Source organism: Calypte anna, chromosome Z (assembly GCF_003957555.1).
Source record: "Calypte anna isolate BGI_N300 chromosome Z, bCalAnn1_v1.p, whole genome shotgun sequence".
Lineage (NCBI taxonomy): Eukaryota > Metazoa > Chordata > Aves > Apodiformes > Trochilidae > Calypte > Calypte anna.
The window spans coordinates 12,430,112-12,452,290 of NC_044274.1; the positions used below are offsets into that span (position 1 = coordinate 12,430,112).

Sequence of the window (22,179 nt, forward strand, 5' to 3'; positions counted from 1 at the left end):
TCAGTTATGGGTCAGACAAAGTGAATTCAAAACACTTAAGATTTTTTCTGGAAAAGATAATTGTACCATGACTCAAATGTTCCAAAAGCAGGACATTATTTCAGTCTGAATCAACTCCAGTCATGGGTCTGAGGTGTAAAAGCAAGTTTGTACCCTTATTGACAGGGTCTTTTCCATGAAGAGGGTCTCTTGACACAAGAAGAAAGCCTAGAGGGACAGTATGAGGATGAGTTGACTTTTGGCATCCATCGAAGGAATGGGTGCACAGTTTGCTACTAATTTTTTGTTAACCTGTTCTTCTAAATTTCTGTTGTCCATATGTGAACATATGTACTCTACCCTGTCTTGAAAAATGGATGGTTTCAGACAAACAACAAACCTCATAGTACTCAGTTTTCTTTGTGGAGACAATTATAGGCAAGGCCCTGAACCACTCCTGCAAAGTGGTGGAGTACAGCAGTACCCTCTCTCACAGCATCCAAAGTACAGTGACTTACCAGCCAACTATGCTAGACCACACACAGGTCCATGGGGCAGAACTGTCTTCTGTTAATTAAAATAATGAAAAAAGCTTCCTGTCAGCAGGAGGGGGAAGGAACCAAATAACTAAAGCCAAAGTATACTGATGCCACTGTGAGGATTTCAGTGTTACTTACTTACACTGTGTCCTTTTTGGCAATGGAGAGGTTCAATAAGGAAAGCCAAATACAATGTTTGCAACTTTATCCTGACTGGTGATTGGGTGCATAATGAAAAGTAAACTTAGATACACCAGTGAAAATGTCACGAAACCAAACAAGGTCCAGTTGAAAAGTGCAGGCATTACAGCCAAACAGGAGTATAAATGAGACAGGCCACTATCCTGGGGAAAACAGCTCAGTGGCAAAAGACATTAAAAAACTACAATTTTTTTCAACTGAGTTTAATTAACCAACTTACTGGTCAAAGCACCCTTAGAAATAAGGAATACTGAGAAAAGTAGCTTAGAGCATAAGTACCCACTCAAAAATAAAGTTCATCTAAGTGCAAAACTAAATACCCATGAACTTTAGTTCACTTGACTTAAGTGTATCCACAACAGCAATATTAATATACAGAAGATACCAGTTGTTAAGAAATTCCCAAAAGTTACTTTTTTTTTTTTGTTCGTAAGAGAGAATGATAATTAAACAAAGATTTGGTATTTCAGTAAAGTTTGACTGCTTGAATTTAAAATGGCATCTAGCTGATCTGTAATATTGAAACACCTTGAAACAAGTATGATTTATTTAAATTATTTGGATTGTTTTGGAGATCATTTAAAGTAACTGCATAGTAAGTCAGTGTATGTTCTGGAGAATTAACATGATTAAACAATGCTTCTTTGTATATTAATTATGTCATCCTAATATACTACACTAGCACACTCTGTTAAAAAGGGCAGACTGAATAGTTGTAAATAGAAAGGTGAAAGGCTTAAAAAATCTTTTTCTTATCGTTTTGTTTAGAGAAAACAAACACAACTCTGATTTTAATAACAGAGACATTAATTCACTTCTTGCCTGTCCAGCAATTTCATTAGGAGCCTAAAAATAATATATTAAACTCAGCTAGATCCCTCCTTCACTTTCAGTATTACCTGTGTCCAAGTTCATGAGCGATAGTGAAAGCCAATGGAAGGCCGGAATCTTCATTGATGTTACAGCTTCTGTGAGGCTGACACATGCCTGACAGATGGGACAAACCTAAGGTTTCACATGGACGATTCATGCCAGCACAAATGTCCTTTCTAGAACCACAAAGGAGATGTACTTAAACATAGCTTAAAACCAACCCTAGAGTGTCACTTACTTTGGGTGATAAGCCCCTGGATTATAATGTATCAGGACTATTCTGCATTTTAAGCACTTTATTGTTAACATTTTTACAAACAAACCTGCAACAACAACATGCACTTGTTCTGCTACTACCATATCATACTGCTATAATTTGTAGCCAATATTTATATTGCTGTAGTGCCTAAATATGTATCTTCATTGTGAACTCACATAAGAAACAGTTTTAAAACCTCCACTTCGTACCATGTTTCAACTTATTAAACTCCCCATAACTCAGCTTCACTTAAGCTGTCTGAAGCCTTTTTCTTTGGGAGATAGACCACATATCATTATGAGACTTCTTTTTCTCATCTTAAGACTTGTTGACCCTGGTCTTTACTGCATCACTTGTTTGTTTTGCAGACATTAGACCCAATCTTTTCTCTCAGTTGCATGCAGGTTGCATGAACTTTTACAGACCAGTATAAGCTGTTCCATGCCCTGCCACAACCTCCCTGTATAACCTCACACATCATCTGTAAGGTTGCTGTACCTCCCTATATTCTATGTGTCCTATATTCTATGTGTCCTTAAAATAAGAGATAATATTTAAAAATAATGCACTTCAAAGCTTAAAAATAAATGGCTCTGTGTTCACAAAAAACTTCCATTCTGCACTGCACCTGTATATTACTCTTGGATTTGTCATTATGGTGTTGTTTCATCTACATGCTGTGTTGTTTTGCCATCTTCCCACTAAGAATAGAGAAGTGACAGTGCTCAAAATGAGACAGCATCAAATGGTGACACTGACCTGAATGCTGCAAAGTGCTAATCTCTTGAGACACACAGATCTCAGTTTTCTGAGTAAGATCCATCTCTAATAAAACGCCCACAAGCATACATAAGGTGTCATATGTACTTTGAAAACAAATGAAAAACAATCTCTTTAGTAGGTACAGCAGGTCTAACCTTAACCACCTTTCTATAATATAGTTCATATTCTCTTGCCTGCATCAGACAAGCTCACACTAGGCTATTTTTGCATTAACACTGTTTCAGAAACAGCATGTCTTCATCAGATCACTTTACTATGTTCTAGGCAGGACGAATAAATGATGCCATGAGGCAACAAAAAAAATACTGTCACCAAAAACCACAGCTAAACAACAGTCAGCCACAGACACCCAATTGCTCTCATACCTCGTCAGAAGGACAGCCACGTCATGGTGTGTAGGGTTGACATCACTTTTGGGATTGACACTCTTCTGCCATTTGCAGAAGCTGGCTAGTGTCTTATCAGCATGATGGACTATCTTCAAGCCTTGCTAATGGGAAATGAAGGAAAAGAGTCTTGCAAAGACCACACTGCATTGCAGTAACTTGCCAGTGATATTAGATGTGAAGTTAGGTAAACTCTGAAATCCAACTGATCATATTTTTCCCTAAAGATAGAGCCACCATTAGGAGCAATGGCATTTACTTACCTAACACTGAATGTTAAATGAAAAATTTGAGTATTTTGTAATTGGTGCATCTAGAGGAAATATTAAATGCCAAAATTTACATATTTTTTTTTAAGTCAGCTTCTTAAGATACAAAATTGTATGGAAATTTTCAGACAAACAGTTTATATTTTCTTGAAATCAAATTTTTCTCTCTATATGGGAATTCATGCATAAGTTTGGCACTTATGTTGTGTGAACAATGCCACGCTCAAGGAACAGTTATACTTCTATTTCTCCCACAATATTTTTCAATTCCAAAGAGAAACAATGCAGTGTTCCTCATACTACTATTATATAGTACACATTCAAGTTATTGAAATTTCTTCTGAAATACAAAGTCTTCAACGCTAATTCAAAACCACTTTTTCTCATTTCTGGTTTGGGACATTCACTTCATATTCCCTCAGTTTACCCTATTTAAGTAAAGTAAACTTTTTCCAAGGCAGTTACATAACACTGTTACCAGATTTTAAATTCTGGGTAATGTAAAATCAAATTTTGAAAGATACCTAACCCTACTCCTTCCAACATTGTGGTGCTCCACTGAACAGGAATCTATAGTTTATTATCAAAATAGCCACAGAAATTTAACAGGTAAACTTAGTTGGAGATCAGAGATCTACAGTTTTAGATGAGATCTACAGGTTTTGGTCCACATATTCTTACACTGAGGATTGTAAGAATAGTCTCTACCCTAACAATTGTTTCACAAGGCATAGCCTTGTCCCTTGGCCTGGTTCACTGCCTTCTACAACACTGGAGACCATCAGGCTTGTGGTCATACATCATATGACAGTGACAAAATCCCCTTAATAAGTTTATGAAGCCAGAGTAAGCTATGGCATGCTCAGTGTTTTAAAATTACTATAAAATTATGACAATCAGCATGTATTTAAGTATGCAGCAAAATATTAATGAATGAGATATATTGGAAACTAGCAATATACGGCTATATACAATATACAATATATACAATATACAGTATACAGTTTACAGTAATTAGCATCTACTTAGTTGTCATTCTTTTGTTTTGAAAGAGATCTTAAAAGAAAAATGTGTGAGCTGCATAACAGCAGATTTACTTCTTCAGAGAGCTGCAAATATTCTAGCATTACACTACATAATACATTTCAGGTAATGCTAGATAATTAGATTCTGAGTGATGACACACATTAATTTCTGTTTCTCATCTGGTCTTCCTTGGCATCCCACGTTCTTTTAACACTGGGAAGACTACATTTCTCCATTCCTTAATTGTGTGTTTTAATTACATTTTCCTCAGCGATTTTAGGCAGAAATACCTGAATTTGTCAGCTAAATACTTCATCATATAGGATAAGATTTATTCTAGAAACAGATATACCAAAGAGTAACAGAAGACTAAAAAGAACAAATTACTTAAAAAAAATAAACCCTACTCTTCACTAATTATGGCTCAATGCATTGGACTCCCCAGCTTGTAACTGATACTTTGAGGCAAATAAAACCCTTACCTCCTCCTCCTCAAAGAGGATGAGCCGGACCAGCACAATGTGAATTGCATTGCCAATGCTTGGATTGTGGAACAGCCCCGTGACCTGTGCAGAAGCCGGGAGGTATGAGATTAGCTGATTCTTCTATAGCATAACAGGACTTCACAGAGAAAATACAAAAGATACTTCAACCACAGTGTTCATCTTGAGGTTGTGGTGTTGTTTTGATTTTTAAATCTTCAATGAACTTAACTGAAAATTTACTGAAGTGCAACAAATGACACAGGATTTGGCAGAACTTAATAAGCTGAAGAGCAAAAGCACACAAGACTATTTTATGTCCACTTCCCTTTCATGAACTTCAGGGTTCTTAAAAAATACTAGCAGAATATCTAGAAATGCTAGCAACATCTAGAGTCATGTCACACTGTTGGAGAGGTACATTCAGTGTGAAAAAAACCCCAGCTCAACTCAAATCAAATCATCTTGTTTTGAATTTACAAGAAATAGCTTCTACCACAAAAAACGAGCAAAAATTAGTCAGTACTGGGCAAAGAGAAATCAGTTACATGATGGGTACTCCTCTGTTTTCACGGCACAGAAGATAATGATAGAACTAAAGCAAAGATGTTGAGACAATTTTTAAAAATCCACATAAAAAAGATCAAGAACTAAACTCAGCAAAAACTTGACACCAATAAAATTTCATAAATATCATTTTAAGTTGAATGAGCCAGAAGGAATCACAAGAGTAACCATTCATAACCTAAATATATGTGACCTATGCCATATACTGTAAAAAATATGAATGGATCAAAGCTGTTTTGGAGAAGACTGTTAAAGGAGAAATTACCAAAATGAAATGAACATTGTGTTTTCAAAGGTCTGATTTTGATATGAGCCTTTTTCAAGCTATTAAGACTGCCAAATCAAATCAAATCAAATCACTGTGAGTAATCCTACCATCTCAGGTACATATTGCAGAGAAACTGTTGACTTGTTTGCTCCTCAATGGGATCATGATAGAGTTTTATTCCAAATATTTTTCCTTTGTGGACAAAATCTCACGTGCTCAAACCAGTTTTGTGTATGTTTAATCAGGATCATTGCCTCAGTATCCAGTCAGACTGCTTGGGGAACACTGAGGAACATACTGTCTAAACATAAGGGACAAATCGGTTACCATGGCTAGAATTACACTGTGATTAATTTCACATGTATTATACATGTACCATGATAAAGACATAGAAGATACCCTCAATAGACTCTCCAAGGTCAATACTGCTATGATACAAATAATAGCAGAAGACATATCTATAGGCAGTCTCAAATGCTACTGCTTTTCCCAGGTAAACTTAAATTTTGAAACTTTTGAAACATTTAAAGTTAAACCTTTTTTTTTTTTTTTTTCAACCTGGACTTTCTATCATAGGCAGGATAGTTGTTGGAAAAAACAGCTGTGCTGCTTTTAACTGAGACAGAGTCAACTTTCTACATAAAAGCTTACATGTTTTGCTTACTTTGTTTTGTGACCAAAATAGTAAACCACTGCTAATTTAGCTCTTGCTAAACTACAACCACTTTCACTTTTGTGCCTTTCTCACCTACAGGCATGGGAAAGAATTAATATACCTAAAACTACAGAATTTCTCTCTGCTGCTGTAGCTACCAACCTGAGATTACCAAGTCCAGGGTAGTCAAGGAACTTCAGTGGAAAGAAAACTAGTTCTATCATTTATAGCTAGGAAATTTCTCTCATTTTCAATCCAGAGAAAAAATGTGCCTATGCAAAATATAAGGTAAAAATACTTTAAAATACAGAGTTTCAATGAATATGTATGAATACTACATTTCTTTTAGTGAACAATGTTATATACTTGTTTCAAGGTGATCAGTAACATAATCAAGTAAAAATTTTCTTCATTCATCTACCTAAAAGAAGGAAACACTGCACATACCATATTCATTATAGTGAGGATATATGACTCCACGTGATCACTTCCATGATATTCAACCATCTTACTGTCTGCAACCACAAGTGTCTCCACCCACCGCTCCTTGCTCACAGAGCGCCGAGAAACCTTCCTGAGAGTCGTATGATTTTGTTGCCATCTCTCCCTCTGCTGCTGCTGCTGTTTGTAAAAGCTGATGGTATCTGGAGGAGTAAGAAACAGTGCTAAACTGAAAATATTTGAAGTGTATGGCTGTAATGCTAGCAGGCAGAATGGCAGAAACCCAGAACCACAGGATGGTTTGGCTGGAAGGGGCTTCAGGCTGCTACCTACCTGATCCTCAGCAGGACCAACTCCAAAGTGTCAACAGATTGCTGAGGGCCCTGCCCAGCAACATTCTAAACACTGCCCCCAGATGAACTGAACATCCATAGGTCACCCCTACTCAAATTTCTCAGATTAAGGTGCAGGATAGTGCCAAGCTAAAAGAAAAATTAATGGGAATGCCATTTGCAAGGAACTTCTCTTCTGCGGTTTGGCTCCAAACTCTCTGGGGATTAATTAACCAGTTGGTGATTAATAACCAATTCATAGTTTAATACAAAGGATATGCTTGCTCCATAGGCAGCTCTTACTCTCAGCAGGATAACACATTCAGACCTGGTACATCCATGAACCTTTTGTTAGCTGTATGGAAAATAACCACAAGGTGGGCATGCTGCAGGCTCCGGGCTCCTCAGCTACCATCACACTGTCTGACTGACAGGCCACCTACGCCTAGTGCTTCCACTATAATTTTGGGATCTGTGCATCTAAATCCTTCTGAGAATGCTTATTTGATCTGTAGAGTTGCTTGCAACTGTGCAGTGGGTTTTATTACTCTCCACTCATTCTACACTTGAATACCATCTGACTCTGTTGACATCTTTGTCCATATAAATACCCCCACAACTGAAAAAGTAGTGAGATGCCATTTTGACAGCATCTGGTGGCATTTTGCCAACTTAGAAGCCAGAGAAACACTTCCATGGTAGAGATTCCCTGAGTTCTAGGAAGGATCAGAAGCACTTGTTGCTATTACAGATGCTGCAATCATGCCTTGGCATCTCATTCATGGAAGAGGATGTCCTTGTTCCAAATGGGGAAAATTCAGAGCCCAGAAAGACAGCTTCTGCCTTTAAGTGTTTACAGCCTGTCCTGCATAAGCCTTATTACTGTGCAGCAGGAAACAGTTGCACAGTGTTACCTCCTTCTCCCAGAACTTCTAAGTACTGAGGGCTAGTTACCCAGACTGACATCCCCCTGTCAGTCACATCCCAAATCTTGTGTTCACAGCTGCAGAAGATCTGTTATCCTTTTGTCATGGGCATGATGTTCACCCTTTAGAGGACATAAGTCCAGCCAGGATGTAACATGATGTCTTGTGTGCCTACAATGTGTGTCACCACTGGACTATAATGAAGTGTTTAATAAATCTCCTGGCATAAAAGGTGAAAAGTATCTGGATTATTGCATATGTGCAACAGAAGATGCAACAGTTTTTGAAAATGAGTTCTCTGAGGTCAGTCTGAAAGATGCCTGGAGAAGGAAATGCTGTCATAAAAATAAAATTTAGAATTTAAAATATGTCATATTAATAACCAAAACTACAGCAGCCACATTAAACATTCAGAACTTGTGCTGCAATGCACAAGTGTGCAGTACACAGCAGCTCCATTAGCTGACACATGCTGTGACCAGTTAGCACTGTACTGCAGTACCAGTTCAGGATTTCAGACAGCACCAGACACAGAACACCAAGAAGGCATACGAACCTTCTAACTACCACACCAGGCTTGTTTTGCTACATGGAAACCTGTACCTCTGCAAACCACCATGTAAAGTATACTGCTTGAAGCTGAATTAATATTGCAGAATGTCAAGCATTCTATATTGTAGAGTTCTGACAGTATAAATACATAAATAATAAATAATGTAAGTAAATTTCTTTTTGCATGAACTAGCATTCACATTTTAAAAGATGCTGAAAATACTACTTTTGAGGGACAAAGGACCTTAATATTTTTAACTGCTTAGTAAGACAAACAGCATAAAAAATTACTGAATATAAGAAAAGTTTTAAACAGTGTAAATATATTTTTAAAAGATGTATGATTCTAATTTTTACTGTCCTTACACTGTCATAATAAGAAGTCCAAGAGCATTTATTTCCTCTGTGCTTACTAACCCAAATCACTGGTTGGTATCATCCTGTGCACCCACTCTACCAGGCTCTGTCCTGCATATATCACCTGGGAAAAAAACATTAGTCAGTAAAGAAAGTTGTTTTCCCACCAAGCCATGGGATTCAAAGAAGGACATATATTTTTGTATCTTACTGATGAAGAATGAGCTGCTTGGAAAAATAGCTTCTTGTCTACATGAAAGAATTCAATTTGTGAGAAAAAAAAAAAAAAAAAAAAAAAAAAAAAAAAAAAAAAAAGGTACATACTTTATTTGGTTTTGTTTGTTTTTTTTGTTGGGAAGGCACGTTTTAAGAGAAGGGAAATAGACTATCATTACTATAACCTCAATTCTAACCCCACTAAACCAGGCTGCAGCATCACTCCTGCTATTTCCCCTAATGTTTGTTCCTTTACTGCTATAGTTTGCTCTATCAGAGATATTTGTGAGCTGCTTGCATTAGTCTCTTCAGTACATGTGCATGCTTTTCAGCATTCTCCTTTCTATTAAGAACAGTCCTCATTCTCTACATTTTTAAGGGTTTTCTGCTGAAGACATCTACTTGAACAAAAGATTATGTTGAGCCTTTTGGTTAAGTGATTTGTTTACAGTGAAATAAAACATCACTCACCTGTCAGGCTCTTGCATCCACCTCTAGCGAAGAGTTTTGTTTATTGTCTATATAGACGAAAGCACTGCAGGTATAAATATTTTAAGTCATACAGATTGCTACAGTGAACATCCTTCAGGTAAATGTTTGGAGTCCTGGTAAAGCATGTATCACATAAAAGCTAACAAGAGATCTGAGCTGTGATTATTAATGCCAGGTAACAAGAGAATTCTGCAGAAAAACTCATGACTGATCCCCTCCAGCACAGGGATCTAACCTGAAAAGGTGACCATCTAAGGACTGGATCCCCAATGTTTCAAGCCTCTTAGCAGGTTTTTTTTAGTTAGATGAAGCAGAGAAGAACATCCTGAGGCTATGCTAACATAAAGGAAGCTATACAGTGTGATTCTACTGCTTTTATGTCTCTCCAAATGATCACTGTCTCTGTTAAGCTTTCATTCTGAAATAAAATAATCTCACCTTGATTTTACCTTTAATTAGCACAGAGTTACAAGTGATTTCAGAATTGCTGAGAAACCCCAGGTATCCTTTTGTCCAGAAATTGAAATCTTAACCAGGAATTTACCAGTTCAGGAATACCCAAGAAATAATGGATGGTCTGAGACCCAGTAACATATAGTGCTGTCTAAAAAAGGCCTCCTTCCCCATACTCCTTCTTTGTAACTGCTGAGCACAGGACACTCCACTTAAACCCTGAAGGTTTCCTTGTATTTTTGAGAAAGGTTTACAACTCAGGTTGGTATAGTGAAGGAGTCCTTAGGAACAGAAATGAAGGGAGTCCTCAAAGTATACCCAGGATAGCCTAAGACTAAGTTTAAAAAAGGCTGGTAAGCAAATAGAACTAGAACTGGCAAAGGAAGTAAAAGAAAACAAGAAGAGCTTCTTCAAATATAGGAGTAGTAAGAGAAAGAATAAGGAAAATGTGGGCCCACTGCTGAACGGGGTGGGAGCCCTGATAACAGAAGATGAAGAGAAGGCAGAGTTGCTGCATGCCTTGTTTGCTTCAGTCTTTACTCCTAAGACCAGCCCTTGTGAACTCCAGACCCCAGATATAAAAGAGAAAGACTTGAGGGGGGAAGATTCTCCACTAGTTGGTTTAGATTGAGTTAGAGATCAGTTATTGACTATTCACAAGTGGGCACAGATAGGATGCACCCAAGAGTGTTGAGAGCTGGCTGATGTTATTGCCCTACCACTCTCCATCGTTTTTAAGAGAGCATGGCAAACAGGATAGGTGCCTGAGGACTGGAGGAAAGCCAATGTCTAGTCTTCAAAAAGGGCAAAAAGAGAGATCCAGACAATTACAGACCAGTCAGCCCCACCTTCATCCCTGGAAACATGGTGAAGTGGCTCATTCTGGGGATCATCTCCAAGCACATGGAGAAGAAGGTTATCAGGAGGCATGGATTTACCAAGGTATAATGCTTGACTAATCTTGCATCTATAATGCTTGACTAATCTAATTGATTTACCAAGGTATAATGCTTGACAGCCTCCTATGATGTTGTGACTGAATGGGTAGATGCAGGGAGATCAGTGGATGTAGTCTACCTTCACCTTAGCAAGGCTTTTGACACAGTCTCCCACAACATCCTCTTAAGGAAGCTCAGAAAATGTGGCATAGAAGAATGGATAGCAAGATGGATTAAGAAAGTGATACACAATAGAGCCCAAAGAGTGGTGATAAATGGTGAAGAGTCCAGCTTGAGACCAGTGCTGGGTCCAGTCTTGTTCAACATCGTCGTTAATGACCTTGATGATGGGACAGTGTCTTCTCAGCAAGTTTGCTGACAACACAAAACTGAGTGGGGTGACTGACACCCCAGAAGGCTGTGCTGCCATTCAGAGGGACCTAGAGAGGCTGGAGAATTGGGCAGGGAGAAATATAATGTATTACAACAAGGGCAAGTGGAAAGTCTTATAGCTGGGAAAGAATAACACAGGTTGGGGACTAAGCTGCTGGAGAGCAGCATAGGTGAAAGGGACTTGGGGGTGCTGGTGGATGGAAGGATGATCATGAGCCAATAATGTGCCCTGGTGGCCAAGAAGGCCAATGGCATCCTGGGGTGCATTAGAAGGGGTTGTGGCTAACAGGACAAGAGAGGTTTTCCTCCCCCTCTCCTCTGCCCTAGTGAGGCTCTAACTGGAATACTGTGGCCAGTTCTGTGCCCCTCAGTTCCAGAAGGACTGGGAACTGCTTGAAAGAGTCCAGTGCAGTGTGACCAAGATGACTGTGGGAGTGGAACATCCCCCTGATGAAGAAAGGCTGAGGGATCTGGGGCTCTTCAGCTTGGAGAGAGGAGAATGAGGGGTGATCTCATTAATGTCTATAAATATGTAAAGGGCCAGTGCCAGGAGGATGAAGCCAGGTTCTTCTCAGTTATGTCCAAGGATAGGACAAGGGGCAATGGGTATAAACCTGAGCACAGGAGGTTCCACATAAATATAAGGAAAAAAAATTTTCACTGTGAGGGTAACAGAGCACTGGCACAGGCTGCCAGTGAAGTTATGAAGTCTCCTTCCCTGGATACATTCAAACCCCACCTGGACACATTCCTATGTAACCTGCTATAGGTGACCCTGCTCTGGCAGGGGGGTTGCCCTAGATGATCTTCTGAGGTCCCTTCCAACCCCTAACTTTCTGTGATTCCTGTAATTTCTGTGAAATTCAGATAGCAAACTGCAAGAAATTCAAGCAGTAATACTCAGAAGTTTATATCTGTTGTGGGCGATAATTTTGCAGATGTGAGGCTTTTATTAGAGAAACTGATTTAGTGAAACAAGTCACACAATGTTCCTAATTCATATGTGATATCCAGCTACACATTACTACATAACAAGGAGAAGTGGTGTAGATGACAGTATTTTGTCAGCTTCTAGTTAGAAATGGCTGATGAACTTCAGCAAAAGGGTTCGGTTTTGAAATCAAAATCCAAATTGCTTTCAGTGAAAAATAATTATGCCCCTGAAATCATCCATAAAAATTCAACACCATACAGAACTTTTAACTGTCATCTACAAGGTAAGATTTTAAGTTAGCTGAAAGTCTCATGTTTATATGAAAAATACTATTGTACAAACTTTTCCAGTACATGTTAAAGCTGAACGTTTCCATATGTATTCTATCTTCTGGCAAATCAATTTCATATTTCATTAGCTGACAACAGAACTGCATTCTAATTTGCTAGCCCCTACTAAGAAAGAGCTTTTTGATATTTTAGAACTAGTATCAATAGTCTCATCATAAAAAACATGAAAGTTTTTCTTTGCCTTCAACAATCCATCCACTCAAAATATTGCTTAATTAGGGTTTTTTTCTTAATTTCTACTTTTTGCCCTCAAGGAACTGATACAAACTCACTTAAATGCATTATGTGAAATTTCTTTATCAAGATCTTTTTTTTCCACCTTTGTTTACTGCTGGTGCTGTTCAAGGAAGAGCGCAGCACACTGAGCAACATAAGGGGACCTCAAGGTGCTAACTGCACACAGTCACCTTTCAACATGTTTGGAAACAAAGCAAGGCACTGAGTAAACAAGGTGAAAATGCCAGGAAAATCCTGTAAGAGAAGAATATGGCCTACAACTGAAGGCTGTCAGGCAAAACATAGTAGTACCAATTTATTTCCTCAGTTTCAATCCTCACCTCTTTTCTCTTTGCACAAGAGAACTTTCATTTTTACCACTCTGTATTATTCACAGACAAAACGTGACATCTCCAGATACAAGGTATGAATGCTGCTAGGGAAGCTGGATTAATAAATTCCACACTGTTCAGAACTTGCTACATTATACTACACAAGCCCTGATCCTCACTAGGGACTTCAATCACCGTGATTTGTTGGAGGGACAACATGGGCCCATGGAACCTCATGAAGTTCAATAAAAGTAAGTGCAACATCCTGCACCTGAGTCAGGGCAAACCCAAGCACAAATCAAGGCTGGATGGAAAATGGATTGAGAGCAGCACTGAGGAGAAGGACTTGTGAGTGTTGGTTAATGAGAAGCTTAACATGAGAGAGAAATGTGTGCTTGCAGACCAGAAGCCAACTGTATCCTGGGTTGCATAAAAAAAAAAAAAAAATGTGGCCCCTCTCTCCCCTCTACTCAGGTCTCATGAGACCCCACCTGGAGTACTGTGTCCAGTTCTGGAGCCCCCAGCACAGGGAAGTCAAAGAGCTGTTGGAGTGATTTCAGAGCATGCCACAAAGATGATTAGAGGGCTGAAGCACCTCTATCGATATAGGCTGAGAGAATTGAGGTTGGAAGGGGGACTTTTTACAAGACATTAGGAAGAAATTCTTCAGTGTGAGGGTGGCAAGACACTGGAACAAGTTGCCCAGGGAAGCTTCTACACCAATCTGTACAAGTGTTCCAGGCCATATTGGAGGGGGCTTTTATCAGCGTGGTCTACTGGGAGATGTCCCTGCCCATGGCAGGATGATTGGAATTATATGGTCTTTGAGGTGTCTTCCAACTCAAATGAGTCTCCTAGAATCTTCACTTTATGTTTGTTCTAGGCATGCCTTTAGTATAAGTATAAATAAAAGGAGTATAGTTCTGGGGTGAGTTCTTCAAGACATCTATAAACTGAAGTAGTAGTTGTATAATAAACATATGTAATCATCATTAATAATAGTAACAGCACAAAAAAGTATACGTAAATCCAACCATAGACTAAAAAAGGGAAAGGCTGGGTACAAATATCCATAACAAAACTAATCCTCAATGCTAACAATGAAACAGTAAGGGCTCACATTCTATATGGAAAAACTGTTGTAAAACAAGGAAGAAAGAATTTGAATTTAAAATGGAATAATTAACCAACCTTGCTCTTTTTGTACAAATTTCCTAAACAGGTTAAGCTAAATCACACAAATGCTTTCTGTGTGTGAATCATGGTTTACGCAGGAAACTACTACAGCTATTCAGTAACATAATTCTCCTTACTTACAACATCCAAGTCCCTACACAAACAAGCACAGAGAAAGAAAGCTTACAATTGTGCAAGATATGTTTAGCTTTAGCATTCTTGCTGTCAAAACCATGAAGTGGAGTCACACCACTCTAATGCAGAAGAAAGCTGAAATTGGACCTGTGATGACTGATGCACAATCAGATGCTGCTGCTGACTGTGTCAGCTGCTTATAACCACTTAGAGTGGAAGGATGGAATGATAAATGTTCTGGGCCACAAGCATTAGGAGGTATAAAAAAAACAACTTCATGAGGGACACCTACACTTGGAGATGCCTGCATTCTGCAGCCATGATTTTCCTTCTGCCTGAAAATTTTGGGGGTTTTACTCAATGAGTAAAAGAAAAAAAAATACAGCTGCATAAGATGCTTTTCTAGGAGGACATTACTCAATGTCATTTGAACTTTCCATGCTCATTCACTTAGTAACTACAGTGTCTGGCTTCTCATATTTTGGTAAAACCATCAATGTTACGGATTAGGAGAACAAGGTGACTTTTCTATGAATCCATCTAGCACTTGGTAAAAGGGCAACTGAAAACAATTTAACTTGCTGTTTTCATTTATGAAAACAAGTATCATCCTAAACAGGCTACATCTCACTGTAAAACCGAGTTGCAGATGGAAAATTCCCAATAAATTCTGTCTATGTCTTAATAAATTACCAAATAATTTAAAAACTGTTGTCCTAAGAAATGACAAAGAAATGCAGTACTGGGGAGCCATTATGATGCAAATGAGAATTTAAAAATCTTCGCTTTATTAAGATTTTTTTTTTGCATATCTATATGAAAATTCACTCATGCAATATTAGTGCAAATAACTGAAAGTGGCATCTTGAAGTATGTGTCTGCACACAGTCAGGGTTGATCTGCTTCCAGCATTGTTAACTGAATAGTATCCAGAACTTCTTGAATCGGCCTCCAAAAATTTCTATTATACATATTCCTACATGTAATAATGAAGAAAGAAAAAACTGGCTACAGGCTGAAGATAACGCAAGAAAAGGTGCCAGAAAAAAAGCAAAACCATGCTGGAAGAGCCAAAGGATATGAAAGGACTACTGATGTTTGTATATGTGATTTAGACGGAAGGTTTGCTCTTTGCATGTGCTTGGGACAAGACAGCAACAGAATTTTCAAGCTGTATAGCTTGCAACCAGCCACAACAGGGAATCAAGATGCAGCTGAAAGGGGTCTCCACCTCCTGGACTTCAATAAACTTGTGAACCCAGCAGCAGGCTGGGTGCTGTACCACAGAGATGGAGAGCCATTCTTCTTGGGCAAAAGCCATTGAGGTAGCTTATCTATACTTATATATTTGAATTCACAATACCATTTCAGTATAAGATCATTCTCTGGTCCATAACATTGCTTCCTTCCATACTGGTCCATCCTTCAGCCAGGATATCAGCATCCTGCAGTTTTATCAGGGATAAGCAGCTGCAGAGCAGAAAGGGAGAGTTAAGAATTCCCCTAGAGGGAAAACAAGTGGCCTGTCTTCCTACTTGCAGTCTTACTCAGCTCAGTGCAAGCTCCTCAAGATTTGCACCTCTTTATAGAGGACAGGTAGCAGCCAGAAAGAGTGTTCTGTACACCTATACAGAGAATGCCCATATTGGCTTTTTCAGCCTTGCAACAGCTGATGGAGGACTCCCTCCACACAGATACTCTTTACAAAACCCCCTTTGTACTATCAACCATCACCACAAAACCAATGTGCCCAGCACTTTTTTGCCTGTTTATGCTCTTTCATGCAGGATCAGAAATGTCATGTAAGTTTAAGACCCTCTTCTAGGCCTCCAAGAGCCAATTTGTAAACCACAGAAACTCCTCTCTGGCTCATGGCTGCCCTTCATTAAGTACAGCAAAACTAGTCATCTAGTCATCTTAGCTGGGTCCAGCTGCTCCTGTCTCCTATCATGGGGGGATAGGAAGTCAGAGGCAAACACACGCATGCAGGACAGAGCAGCCATGAGATGCCACCAGTCCTGTGTTTCCTCAGCCTGTTGGGTGCTCTCAAAACAGGATGCAGCCCCCCCCCCCAGGGGGCTGCAAACCTGCTCCAGCTCATAGCAGCACCCTCACAAAGAACCTTCCAAATTAACAAGAACTGTACATTACAACAACATTTAAATGTCTGTCTGCATGCAAGACAGGTCTAGCTTAACAAACCTATACGACAAGTGACCAATTTAGTGGACCCCTTCAGCTGCAGATGTTGTTTACCGAGATATTAGTAAAGCCTTTGACACTGTTTCCTACAGATTTCTCCTGGAGAAATCAGCTACACATGACCTAAACTGGTGTATGCTTTGCTGGGTAAAAAACTGGTTGGATGGCTGGGCCCAAATTGTTGTGGTGAATGTATTTAAATCCAGATGGCTGACAGTCACCAGTTTAATTCCCCCAGGGATTATTGCTGGGGCCAGTTCTCTTTAGTATCTTTAGCAATGATCTGGATCATGGGATACAGTGCACTCTTGGTAAATTTGCAGATGACACTAAGCTGGGCAGGAGTGTTGATCTGCCTGAGAGTACGAAGGCTCTGCAGAGGGACCTGGCTGGATTGATGGGACTGAGGCTAATTGTATGAGGTTTAGCAAGGCCAAGTGACAGGTTCTGCACTCAAGTCAGAACAACCCTGTACAATACCACATGGGGCTTGGGGAAGAGTGGCTGGAGAGCTGCCTAGAGGACCTGGGGGTATTGGTCAACAGCAGCTGACTATGAGACAGTATTTGCCTAGGTGGCCAAGAAGGCCAACAGCATCTTGACTAGTATCAGAAATACAAGCAGTGGTCAGCAGGAGTAGGGAAGTGATTGTTCCCCTGTACTCAGCAATGGTGAGGCTGCACCTTGAATTCTATGTTCAGTTTTCACTCCAAGAAGGACACTGAGAGACTGGAGCATGTCCAGAGAAGAACAACAAAGCTGGGGAAGGGTCTAGAGCACAAATCTTATGAAGAGCAGCTGAGGGAACTGGGCTCATTTAGCCAGGAGGAAAGGAAGCTGTGGGGAGATCTTATCACTCACTACAACTACCTGAAAGGAGGTTGTAGCCAGGTAGGTGTTGGTCTCTTCTCCCAAGTAACAAGCAACAGGAGAAGAGGAAATGATCTCAAGATCACTGCACCAGAGATGGTTTAGATTAGATATTAGAAGAAACCTGAAGAGGTTAATTAAAGGGTAATTAAACACTAGAAATAGGCTGCCCTGTGAGTTGATTGAATTACCATCTCTGCAGCTGTATAAAAGATGTATAGATATATAGATGTTTAAAGGAACATCGTTTAAGCACAGGACTTGGTAAAGCTAGGTTAATGGTTGCTAGAGTGAGGTTATGGTTGGAGTCAAAAGCCTTTTCCAACCAGAACAATCCTCTGATTCTGTTATTCTGTCTCAATAGCTGTAGAGTCAACTAACTGGGAAAGTGATATTCTGACATATGAACACTGTCCAGAGCTGCAAGATTATTTTTCAGCCTGCTTTTTCTGTCATCAAAAATGTAGAGTCAAGTCAGCTGAAGCTAGTCACAGATTAACTTTGACACCTTAAAATAATTAAAAGAAATACCATAAAACTCAAATGACCAATCCCCCCTAGTCAGACCTTGGCAGCTGCAAGCAGAAATCACTCCTGAAAACTCACTACCCTATCCCCATATGGAGAGTCAATTATCATACACTCCCATCTGATCTTTATATTTTGGAGTGACAAGGAACTCCACTACTCTAATACAACTGCCTTAATCATACTTGACCTTCAGCTATAAAATACTGGCATCATCAGCTTTCTGTGATTGGCATCCTCACATTTCTAAGCCATCCTTGTTCAGCAGCCTTGCTGAACAGGAGAGATGCTCTTCCAGGGCACAGAGCACCCACCACTAACTTGGTTTCTCTCCAGGTGATACATTCTTTGTGTACCACATATAACACCACTCCTGAAGCATCATCATCTTAAGTTCTCTCTTTTCACAAAAAAAATCCAAGAACTTGCTCCATTGGAATTTGTCTGCCTACACTGTTAAAGCGGATGGTTCCCAGCATGACCTCAGTAAGGGCCAAAAAATGCGTCCTCAGCCAATTCCTGTGCATGGCAAAGGAGTGGAGATAGGTTATGAATCAGGATCTGTCCACTCTGTTCAGGAAGCAGAGAAAATTTAATGTATGCGTACAGACTATTCCATGTAACTTGGCAGTAGTATTAAAGAATATAGAAGTATTTCATTTATTAGTACAAATGTAGTCTTATCCTGTAGGAACAGTGTTTGCCAGTATCTACAGAGTCAGACTACAAGAATGAATAGCAGCTGAGCACTCACCTTTCAAGCCAGCTGATTCTGTGATATAAAAAATAATGTTGTAAACCAGAATACATAGTGTTTGGAATACCACTGGCATCTTTCAAACAAGATATTTCAAGAAGAGATACTGAAGAAATATCTATTCATGATATAAGCTGCTTGCCCTTGTAGCTATTCTACATGTGCAGTATGTCAGGTTTTTGCTACACATTCTGGCATTGGTTAAGTATTTTCAGGCTATTTTTATCATTCAATTACTCAGATATGCTCATATTTCTAAAAAATAATAGTTTCTAGCTCAGCTTCCAAAACGTACAGGTTAAACTGTGAGATGTTTCAAACAGTCTCTTTTAATATGTCAACAGAGGTTATGGGATTCCCACACTCAGAGGAAAGTGCAAAAACACAGCTGAAACCGCTGGAATTCCTGTATTCTTTGGCACTGCCACCACAGAAACCTTGGGTAAATTTCAAGAAGACAGAGTCTCCTATTTTAAAATATCCAGATGTGAAAATAAGGCAAGAATTCAGCTGAAAAAACCTTTTCAAGACTGGATTTGAGAGAATTCTCCACCTGTAGCATACTAATCCAACTATAAAGCACGAGACATAAATAGCTAATTTCATGTCCAAGCTTTACCAAGTCCTGTGCTTAAACAATGTTTAATAATCAGACCCAGCCAGCACGGGTTTAGGAAGGGCAGGTCATGCCTGACCAACCTGATCTCCTTTTATGATCAGGTGACCCGACTGGTGGATGAGGGGAAGGCTGTGGATGTGGTCTACCTGGACACCGTCTCCCACAGCATCCTCCTGAAAAAGCTGTCAGCCTGCAGCTTGGACAGGAGCACCCTGTGCTGGGTTAGGAACTGGCTGGAGGGCTGGGCCCAGAGAGTGGTGCTGAACGGGGCTGCATCCAGTTGGCAGCCGGTCACTAGTGGTGTCCCCCAGGGATCAGTGTTGGGCCCAGTTCTGTTCAATATCTTCACTGATGATTTAGATGAGGGGATTGCGTCCATCATCAGCAAATTCGCAGACGACACTAAGCTGGGGGGGAGTGTGGATCAACTGGAAGGCAGGAGGGCTCTGCAGAGGGACCTGGAGAGACTGGAGAGTTGGGCTGATTCCAATGGGATGAGGTTTAACACGGCCAAGTGCCGGGTCCTGCACTTTGGCCACAACAACCCCATGCAGCGCTACAGGCTGGGGACAGAGTGGCTGAGAGCAGCCAGGCAGAAAGGGACCTGGGAGTCTGGATTGACAGGAAGCTGAACATGAGCCAGCAGTGTGCCCAGGTGGCCAAGAAAGCCAATGGCATCCTGACCTGTATCTGGAACAGCATCACCAGCAGGTCCAAGGAAGTGATTCTGCCCTTGTACTCAGCCCTGGTGAGGCCACACCTCGAGTACTGTGTTCAGTTCTGGGCCCCCCAGTTCAGGAGGGATATCGAGGCCCTGGAGCAGGTCCAAAGGAGGGCAACCAGGCTGGTGAAGGGACTCGAGCACAGACCCTATGAGGAGAGGCTGAGAGAGCTGGGGTTGTTCAGCCTAAAGAAGAGGCGGCTCAGGGGAGACCTCATTGCTCTCTACAACTACCTGAAAGGAGGGTGTAGCCAGGTGGGGGTTGGTCTCTTTTGCCAGATGACTTTCAACAAGACAAGACGGCATGGTCTTAAGTTGTGCCAGGGGAAGTTTAGGTTAGATATTAGAAAGAATTTCTTTACGGAGAGAGTGATCAGGCATTGGAATGGGCTGCCCACTGAAGTGGTGGATTCTCCATCCCTGGAGATACTTAAAAAGAGACTGGATGTGGCACTCAGTGCCATAGTCTAGCAACCGCAACGGTGGTTCAAGGGTTGGACTCGATGATCTCTGAGGTCCCTTCTAACCCAGCCAATTCTATGATTCTATAAAACAGGTGCCATTAAAAAAAAAAAAAAAAAAAAGTTCTCAACAAATCTTTGTCTTAGTATTTGCAGAACTGACTGTTTAAGAAATAATTTGATTCAAGGTCCGAAATAGCTAAGCAAAAATGTAGCAGGATGCATTAACATATAGTTTAATGAGGCATCCATTACAATATTCATGGGGTTATTTCACTAGCATTAACAATGAGAATTTCCCAGTCTTATAATCAATAATTTTAAAATTGTGTCTTAGCTACCTTGGAATCCGGATTTATAATACAGAAAAACAGGAGAATATTAAGAAAATAAACTAGATTATACTTTCCCTTTTTTCTACATCTTAGCTTAGGTTTGCTAACATAAAAGACATAACCTCATCTTTTTCAAAACTTACTAGACTTTATGCTCTATGTCAGCCATAGAATTACCTACTGTACATGGAAGCCACATCAACTTAAATGTATCATAAAAATGTTTATCAAAACACTCGGAGGGAGAAGGAGGTAGAAGAAAAAGACTCTAAAACCTAATATAAAGTATTACGAGTACCACTCATACCCTTTCAACAAAACTTTTTCAATCATCCGAGGTGCTGAACAGACAGTCCTTTAGTGTTCCTTATATAAATTTCTGTATACAAAATTTATTTAGCTTTTGGTTATAAACACATTATTTTTCCCTTTTCCCCCAACACACAGTTAAGAGATACTGTGCACTAGCAGGACAGAAAGGAATTTTAAAAGCTAAAAAGAAAGACACTAATCAGTGCTCTCCAAATACTTCAAAAGCCTATTGAAAACCCTTGTCCTGGGCTGCCAGTAAAGCAAAGTTTAAACCCAAATTTGGTATTTGTATTTTCCATTTTATGTGTTTTCACTGTCAGGAATTTTCCAGCTCTTTCATTCTACAATAAGTCCAGCTTGTTAGTTCAGCTAAAGGTAAATTTGCACAGGACAAATCAGAAACCATTGCAACACACTGGGCATGGCACAGAAGACTGGCTGAGACATCACAGGGTTCAAGTCATGATGCCAGAGCCATCAAGAAAAACAATCTATGTTGAGATCCTTATATTGTCACAGCCAGCCTAACAGTGTTCCCAGTGCCCTTCAACCACAGCAGCTCTTGCAGCCCCATGAAACCTCTCCTACACCAGGGATGCTCAGCTGTGCCCTCTGCTTTCCAGTGCCAAACAGCAATAAAATACTTGTAAGCTCAGGAACTTCTGTCTTTCTAGAAAGAAGAATTGCCTCCACACCTTCCCCTGCAAGAGGGTATAAAATATACTGTGTGTATCACACAGTATGATTGTAAAGCAAATAAAAATGAACTGTGCTTCCAACATTAAGAGTAATGAACACCCTCCTAGCTTGTCTAAGCTGGCACTTACGTTTCACCTCTTACAGA

The 22,179-nt window shown here is 39.9% G+C and overlaps 1 protein-coding gene across 1 annotated transcript in view; it reads right to left on the bottom strand.

Moving 5' to 3' along the window:
• The window catches only part of ADAMTS12 (ADAM metallopeptidase with thrombospondin type 1 motif 12), a 178,984-nt gene that overhangs the window by 63,976 nt on the left and 92,829 nt on the right, over nucleotides 1-22,179 (bottom strand). Inside the window, exons 4-7 of the mRNA XM_030466864.1 lie at nucleotides 6,735-6,931; nucleotides 4,798-4,881; nucleotides 3,000-3,124; nucleotides 1,619-1,768 (exon numbers count right to left, since the gene is read on the bottom strand). Of these exons, the coding sequence (XP_030322724.1) occupies nucleotides 1,619-1,768; nucleotides 3,000-3,124; nucleotides 4,798-4,881; nucleotides 6,735-6,931 (556 nt within the window). The remainder of the gene's footprint in view (nucleotides 1-1,618; nucleotides 1,769-2,999; nucleotides 3,125-4,797; nucleotides 4,882-6,734; nucleotides 6,932-22,179) is intronic.